Here is a 9,201-nt window from a genome sequence, read left to right on the forward strand (position 1 = left end):
GTGACCAAAGTGGTCACATACTTAAAACCTATGACCTCATAGCAAGGTCATGTGTGAAAACTCATAAACCAATCTTAACGCAATAAACAAGTCATATGACTCAAATGAGTCATATGCACAAAACCCATGACCTCATAATGAGGTCATATGCAAAACATAAATCATATGTGCAAGGCATACTCACAAGGCACACTCGCAAGGCATACTTGCCAGGCACACGTCCCATGACTCATAATCGAGTCATGTGTGAAACATAACATAATAAGTCATATGACCCAAATGAGTCATATTGCGTGAAATAATAACATACCTATGACTCATAATCATGAGTCATGTAAAAACCATTTTTCGTGCCAAGTCACGTTCGTGACACTAACTGTATATGACCGATGGAGATTTTGAATCGGCTTTAGGTGAGAGACCTTCTGGAGGGTTTCGCTTAATGGATTTCACTTTGGGCCTATTTTCTTTTTTATTCCAGCATTGAACTTCGTTGGAGGAAGGGTTGGGAGATCAATTTGGACTTTGATACATCCAGCTGCGTTCTTGTTGGAGAACATTGTTGACATTTTCACCTTTGGATATATGCTCTATCCTCAATTGCTTTTCTATTCTTTTATTTATTTATTTATTATAGTCACAGGAGTTAACTATAGATCACCACTCTTTGTAATGATAAGTCGACATTGGAGTCAATGGCAAAGTCCATTGATTACTCCTCATACTTTTTGTTTTTTTTGTTGAAAAACTGTTACTCATACCTTAATTTCCATGCTTTCTGGTTTCACACCTTATTTTGACTTCATAGTACATTGTTCAATTATTCAAGATTTTACGGTAACATGCGGGCCCCGTAAGGGGGCCAGAGGAGGATGTTGGAAACTATAGATTCCAATTCCAAGAGGAGTTACCCTACTTAAGGTGGTTCCTAGGTATTGGATCCTGGTATTCCTAACACACACAAAAGGGAGCATTCACACTTTGCACAAAAGCTTATGTTGAGCCTGTTGAGTGACTACAACAGCCACATATCTACAAAAATCTTGGGCACTGAGAATAGGCGAGAAATACCCCTCAGATGAGAGGAGGTCAATCCCAACAAGCCACATACCCACAGTTATACACCACTATTGTGGGCTGCTAGGAAGGGGCTCCAGGGAGTGGTAAAAATACTACTCAGACAAGGCCATTCCAACCCTTATGGACCAGATAATGGAGCCCGAACACCACTACTTGGATGAGACAACGTCACCCCAACACGCCAGAATCCTTGACTTAACACTACAACGCTAGGCTCCTAATGCTAGGCACAAAGAAAGTACCACCATATGGGCATATGCGTAGCTTTAGGGAACGATATCTTTCTAGAGCGCTACTTGGCACACTTCGCCACTCCTGAGGCACATAGTATCTTCATATCACGATTACGGAAATACGCCAGGACACCTTTACTTCATTACCAATTGCTTCCACCTCCCGCTATGCCTAAACGTTGCCGATGCGTCCGAAAGAGAACAAAGGAATTGTATACTGGTGTGTTCATGGGGGAGTCATGACGAAATCTACCAATGCACCACCATTCCCCATTCGCAAAGACTTCCAGGGAAGGCAAGCAAGCTCCAGGCCAGAAGGGCAAATAGCCTGCCTTGGAGTGGGGATTCGTTGGCCACCGAACGGCAGGCAGGCAGTTAGGACAGCTGCACGACCACCTGCCTCACTGTGGGATCTATCGGTGCCAACGATCTCAAGCGACAAGGGCAGCGGCATCTCCCCACAGCCTCCGACAGTGGACACATGGAGGAAGGTTGATAGTCTTGGGTTTTTCTTACTTCTCTGTACTCATCAGATTCTCATTCTCTCATAGCGGTTATTATCTCAATGTATTTGTTTGGCTTTGAAAAATTGGACGGCTTTATACTTTTTAAGGTCTCCCATCTTATCTACGGGTTTGATAATGTGTCATGGAATCAGGTTCTCATGGATGTTGGTTTTCCTAGAGCGGGGTGGATATGGATGCTTTTGGTTTAAAAAGGCGACCAAACAAAACATTTAGATCTAGTACTGTACATACCTTTTGGTTTTATTCTCGGGATGAGCGCCCCCGCACTGTCTAAAGATCCTCCACGAGATACACCGAGGAGCCCCTAATCCCCTCACGAAATATCCTTCCATCTCATCTCATACCCAAGCACCGTCTTCCTCAATTCCCGATCCTAAACCCTAATTAGCCCTTTACCAATCCAGAGAATATCATATCAGAAACCCACTCCAGGATCCTCTTCAAACATCGGACCAATCAACACCTCCTCTAGCACCTTCCCAACGGCAAACCCTGCCTCCCTCGCAACATCAAAGAATGCTAAGTCCTTCTCATACAACCAAGGCCTATGGGGCGTGAAGAACACCAAAGCCCTTGCATCAGCTGCCTTCTTCAAACAGCTACCGACACTCCTCAGCAGTGCTTGGTGTTCGGAATGGTTGAACAGCAGATCGCTAAGAATCAATGTATCGAATGGGTCACCGAGATCTGCTACGTCCCGTCCCCAGAGGTACCCTTTGGCCACGATACTACCTTGGACGGGCTGCGGAAGCGTAGATACATTGTGCGCAAGATTAGACACCAACTCTGGATCCGGATAGTCCGTGACAACTACCTACCCACCTCCATTAGCATCCCTTCTTTGCTGACTTCCTTCGGGAAAAAAACGCCAGAAGAGAACAAACCTCCCCAGCACCCCTTAGCGCACAGACAAGGCTAGGCAATCCCGCACCGGCACCTAACTCCAACACCCGCCTTCCCGAAACTAATCCCGTATGCGTCTCCAGATACGTACTCACGACTCTGCCAGCGTTCCAGAGCATGTGCCCCCATAGTGGGTTATGTCCTACCAGGCGGAGGGTTAGGTTCTCGAAGGGTGCGGTGGTGAGGGTGTGTGAGACCGTGGTTGCGGGTTTGTCTGCGGGGCGGAAGTCGGTGGGTTCGGTGAAGAGGTCTGTTGGAAGGGTGATATCTTCTCCTTCCTCTCTGGAGGGGGATGGGGAGGACATGGTGATAGGGGTCGGTGGGGTTGCGGTGGCTGCCAAGGATTGGTAGGTTTATCGCAGAGCCGCATCGGTGCTAGGAAGTTGCCGAGTGGAAGGTTAGTTAGGTGTGTTGTATGATACTAGTCCTGTTTGCAAAGTAGGACATACGTGGAAAAAAGGTAAAAGTATCAGGTCAAATCGTTCTGTCCGGCGATGTAAACACAACTCCACCACCACTATAAATTTACTACCTAGGCAACTACAACTACCCAGAATGAAGTGAAAATTTAGTTAGAGATTCAATAGATATAAGAAAATTCTCATGTGAAATTATAGAATAAAAAAATCAATATTTTGTGTACCATCCCTTTGCATCTAAAACAGCAGCCAATCTCCTAGGCATAGACTCCCACAGCCTTTCCAAAAAATTCCCCTCTATATCACAAGCCCAAACCTCATTAAGAGCTTCTGCTAAATGCCTTCTAACAGTTTCTGGACTATCTTTAGTCTTATGAATGTCAGGAAAGCGCTGGTATAGCTTTTCCTTTACCCTCTTCCAACAATGCTCAATAGGATTGAGATCAGGGGAATTGGGTGGCCATTCCATAACCTGTATGTTATTTTCCTCAAACCAAGCCATAGTATCCTTTACAGTATGTATCTTTGCACTATCCTGCTGAAATATAGGATCCCCAACTGTGTCCTCCACCTCCTGCCAGGTATCAACTAAAGTATCTTCCAAAACTCCAATATATACAAATCTATTCACACTCTCCCCAAAAATAGAAATCAGAGGACCCTTATTTTTATCCCAAATACAAGCTCAGACTATCAGCTTTATCTCAGGACCTTTTGTAACCCCATGAATGCAGTCCTTGTGCCACTTTTCCTCAGGTATTCTGAATATCTAAATACTCTTAGGATCTTTAGACTTTTTAACCATGTATTTATCACTAAAGATGACACCCTCAAAGTCCTCCTTTGTTCAATCCTTATGCTCCATATCCTAAGCTAATCTCTTGACAGCATGGTTATCTTCCAGAAGAGCTCTTTTCTTTACTCTCCATTTCTTTATATTGACTGATGCTAAAGCTCTTTTGACAGTACTCAGAGAGGCATATAGTGTAATATCATTATGCAATTCTGACAGGGTTTGGTGGTGTTTCTTCTTGGACTCTCTGGCTAGGTAGTGGCAGGTTTTGTTATCGATAATTTTGTGTTTTCCTGGTGTTAGAAGGTTTTTCTCATCACAACTCTTTTAATAGCACTTATGAAAACTGAGAACTGTACTCTTTCAACAGTTTAAGAGCTTTCCAATTTCAGCTAAAGAAAATTCATTTTTTTCTCAGCAATAATTTACCCTTTCTCAAAGTCTGTGAGATGGCCGGTCTTTGCAGAAGGCATTGTTGTTGAGGGGTGGTGACATGAATGTGGCTTGGCATAGAAAAGGTTTTCACATGATGCATAATTATGAGTTATAGGTATATTATTGTTTTGCGCATATGACTCATTTGGGTCATATAGTTTGTTATGTTATGATTTGTGATGTTTTGCACATGACTCAAGTATGAGTTATGGGATGTGCACCTGATAAGTGTGCCTTGCAAGTGTGCCTTGTGGGTATGCCTTGCGCATAGGATTGGTGTATTGCACATGACCTTATTATGAGGTCATGGGTTCTGCATATGTGACCACTTGGGGTCACATGACTTGTTTATTGTATTATGATTGGTTTATGAGTTTTTGCACATGACCTTACTACAAGGTCATAGGTTTTGAACATGTGACCACTTTGGTCATATGATTAGTTTGTTATGATTTTGTTTTGTACATGTGACCACCTTGGGTCACATGACTATGGGCGGGAAGAACGCTATATAAGGAGCCCAGTATGGCTGAGGAGGATAGGTTCTTCATGCTTAGTTCTAAGTACTTTTCCTTGTCCTTACTGTCACTTCCCCTCAGAGCATTTCTATTATACCCACTATGGGCTTTGATGCTGGGGATTTCGGGGGAGATATCTGAGTTCACTCATTAGTTCCTGGAGTTTTTGGTGTTGATGTCTGTTGGCATTGTGTGGTGGATTGCTTGTTTGCTTCTCGTTTCGTTGCCTGATGGTTTCTCATGATGCTGTCAATTTGAGTACTTTATCATGGTGTCACGAATGTGGCTTGGTATGAAAGAAGCTTTCATGTGACACATAGTTATGAGTCACAGGTATGTTATTGTTTTACATATATGACTCATTCGGGTCATATGCTTTGTCATGTGTGGGATTTGTGATGCTTTCGCACATGGCTCAAATATGAGTCATAGGACGTGCGCCTGGTGAGTATACCTTGCGAGTGTGCCTTGCGGGTAAGCCTTGCACATGTGATTTATGTTTCGCACATGACCTCATTATGAGGTCATGGGTTTCGCGCATATGACTCAGTCGAGTCATATGACTTGTTTATTGCGTTATGATTGGTTTATGAGTTCTTGTACATGACCTCGCTATGAGGTTATGGGTTTTGAGCATGTGATCACTTTGGTCACCTGACTAGTTTGTTATGATTAGGTTTCGCACATGTGACCACCTTAGGTCACATGACTACAGGCGGGAAGAATACTATATAAGGAGGCCGATACAGCCGAGGAAGATAGGTTCTTCACGCTTTGTTCTAAGTACTTTTCCTCGTCCTTGCCGTCGCTTCGCCCCGAGCATTTCTTTTGCTATCATGATGGGCCTTGATGCCTTGGATTCTGGGGGAGATATCTGAGTTCACTCAGTGTAATCGGTACGGGTACTCGGTTATTGATTTTGTTTTATGTTTTGTTTTAAGTATCGTTTGATACTTGGTTTTGTTTTATGTTTTGTTTTAAGTATCGCTTTGATACTTGGTTTGTTTTAAGTATCGTTTGATACTTGGTTTTGTTTTATGTTTTGTTTTAAGTATCGCTTTGATACTTAAGGAGTTTTACCAAAGTGTATTGATTGATACCTTTGACTAGTTTCGTTCATGTTAAGACATGAACAGATTTGTGTATTTAAAGACCGCCTGTTTCTATGATAGAAAAGGCAGACTTCGACAGACAGTATTTCAATATACTTGGTTGAACGGTTACTTCTTTGTTCCCCAGTACACCCTCGAAGCCTTCTTTAGTTCTCAGCTCTCGCCTCCTCTCTGGAAGAGCAGGCCACCTGCCAACTATCGTACCTATTACCGATAACGTGATTAGCACTTTGCGAACACGTTACATTTTTTTAACCTCCGCAAGTGGTTAAGAACCGGTCCCCGGATTTAGGCCTGATCAACCTATCAATATCCACCCCAGAATGCTAGCGGAGAGAAGCGGCAGAATCACGGTACATTCGGCTTCATCTCAAACCCAAGATGGAGTCTTTGACGACCAGGAGTGGGAAGCAAATCCCACGGCAAGACCTTACAATAAAGAAACAACCCTGGCGCTCTGCTAAAGAGCTGGGCGATCCTACAAACACGGAAGATGCACAACCTCCAGGAGAATTCCCTTCTACTCCAGCAAAGAAGCCTCTCATTGAACCTCCAATCGACCCTGAGTCCAGTAGCGAATCAGAAATGGCTAGCACAGGAGGAGGGCCTTCTGGAGGAGGAAAATCTCGGGCTAGGCCTGAAGAAGAGGAGGTACCCGCAGTATTTGAACCCCCTAAGTTTAAACTCCACCTCCCAGCAAAGTTCACAGGAGAAGGAAAAGACCTCAAACCTGAAGCTTTTGACCGATGGGCGACGGAACTCTCACACTTCCTACTCTTACAAGGAAAAGATGTAGAAGACCCTACAACCGGACTTATCATTGGATCATTTTGTGAAGGAAGGGCAACCGACGCATACCACCAATGCTATAAGGAATACAGCGGGGATGTAAGATTAAGAGGAACTACAGTTCTCAATTACCTGAAAGGACGATTCCAATCCTCTATAACCAACGACCTCCTATACAACAAATTCAACCAGCTCCAGCAAGTTAACGGAACGCATGTCAAGCGAATCACTGATGTGGCTACGGACCTAATGATGTATAAGAACCGAATGGAGAGAGGAAGTATCTTTAAATACATCCTGAAGCGACGATTCTACGACACCATGCACCCTACCCTCCGGCGAGAAGTAGAACCACTCGAGAAAGACGGCGATGATATTGCAGTAATAATTGCAAGAGCAGAACGAAAGGATGCCATTCTCCATGAGACCAAGGCCTACAAAACACAGACATCCTCTAGTAGGAACAGCCAGCCACGGCACAAAGCCTCCAGCAACTCTGAAGACGATACCCCATGGGCTTTCAAGAAGAAAACAAGATCCTCCAAAGAATCGAGACGGCAAAAAGGAGAATGTTTTGAATGTGGAAAAACAGGACACATGGCAAAGAACTGTCCTATGAAGAAAGGGAAAGGAAAGGCAATTAAGCAAGAGGCATCGGCCAACAATGTTGAAAGCAATAATACCCAATCCAGTGAATATGAAGAGATCCATATCGGATATATCAATGTGGAATGCAACAGTGTCCGACCTCCAGCTACATTCAAAGCACACACCACCCTGGAAGGTACTATCCTGATCAATGGCAAAAAGGCTCGAGTCCTATTCGACACTGGTACAATCGGAAGAGATATGATCAGTAATGCCTTTGTCTCTGTCCATGGACTCCCAACTCGAGACCTTAACCAACCCATACCTGTCAATATGGCAGTAAAGGGATCACGATCCACAAGTCATAAAACCTGTAGTACGACTATTCGACTTGGTTCTGCAGTCCTACCCTCCCAGGAAATGCTGGTTGGAAATCTAGCCAAATACGATGCCCTAATAGGTATGCCATTCCTGAATCGCCACAAAGCTATAATCAGGTGTGGGGAATCAACCATTGATTTCACAGATCAGAAGGTCAGAGTCTCATGCAAGCCAACAAGCGGAGAGTACCGAGCCGCAGTCTGTGAAGCAACTGCCCAACGACTATTGGACGAATACTCTGATGTTTTTCCTGATCAAATACACGAAGAACTGCCGCCTATGAGAGAGGTGAACCACCACATTCACCTCCGAGACCCCTCTAATCTCAAAAACCAACCCACCTATTCTATTCCTGATGCATACAAAAGCCCACTTTGTGATTAGATCAACCAACAACAAAGAAGAGGAGTCATCTACTGGGCAGAAGCCCCAGGTGCCGCTCCTATGTTTGTTCAACTCAAAGCAGATGGCAAAAGAATCCGCCCGTTGGTTGACCTCAAGCTACGGAGCGAAAACACGGTTATGGACAGCTCCGCTATCCCAAACCAAACCCAGATCCTAAATGCAGTTGGACGGGCAAGATTCCGAAGTAAGATTGACCTAAGCGATGCCTACTTCCAAACAAGGTTAGACCCAGAAAGCGAACGCTGAAACAGTTTCAAAACACCCTTCGGAAGTTTCATTAGCCGAGTTATGTTACAAGGTGATATGAATGCGCCCGCCACCTTTATGCGAATTATGGAAAACCTCCTAAGCGAATACCTCCACCATTTCGTCTGGGTTTACATTGATGATATTCTCATCTTCTCGAACACCGAAATAGAACATGCCTACCATATAGGACTGGTTTGCACCAAACTAAGGGAAGCTAAATTCTACGCTAGCAGAAACAAGTCAATTCTGTTTGCCGATAAACTCGATATCCTAGGGCATGTCATAGATGATGAAGGAATACACGCAGCTCCTGGAAAAATAGCCTGTTTAACGGAGTGGACAACACCCCGGAATCAAAAGGAACTCATGCGATTCCTAGGACTAGTCAACTATATTTCCCAGTTCCTCCCACACCACGCCACTGTGACAGTGCCGCTTACAGACTTTACTGGCAATGCAGAATTTGTCTGGACCCACACTCACGACCAAGCCTTTACCAACATCAAGGAGTTGATTAAAAACGCCAACGTTATTTAACCTATCGACTATAGTAAACCAGAACCGACATGGCTTATTACTGATGCATCAGATGTTGGAGTTGGAGCATGGGTTGGGCAAGGGGCCTCCCATGAAACGGCAAGACCAGCGGCATTACACAGCAGGAAGTTCACTAACTCAGCGATGAACTATGGAACAACAGACAAGGAAGCCCTTGCTGTGATTAATGCTCTCGCTGCTTTCAACCACATCCTGATGGGCAATACCTTCA

At 44.3% G+C, this 9,201-nt stretch overlaps 1 protein-coding gene; it reads right to left on the minus strand.

The window, feature by feature from the left end:
- Positions 1-2,076: 2,076 nt before the first annotated feature.
- Positions 2,077-3,048, minus strand: GSTUM_00011073001 (uncharacterized protein; the record flags this gene model as incomplete). XM_002841694.2 has 3 exons in its annotated part: positions 2,077-2,213; positions 2,268-2,654; positions 2,725-3,048. 3 exons carry the CDS (start codon positions 3,046-3,048, stop codon positions 2,154-2,156), a joined length of 771 nt encoding a protein of 256 aa, XP_002841740.1. The 3' UTR covers positions 2,077-2,153.
- Positions 3,049-9,201: the final 6,153 nt, after the last annotated feature.

Source organism: Tuber melanosporum (genome assembly GCF_000151645.1).
Source record: "Tuber melanosporum whole genome shotgun sequence assembly, scaffold_8, strain Mel28".
Lineage (NCBI taxonomy): Eukaryota > Fungi > Ascomycota > Pezizomycetes > Pezizales > Tuberaceae > Tuber > Tuber melanosporum.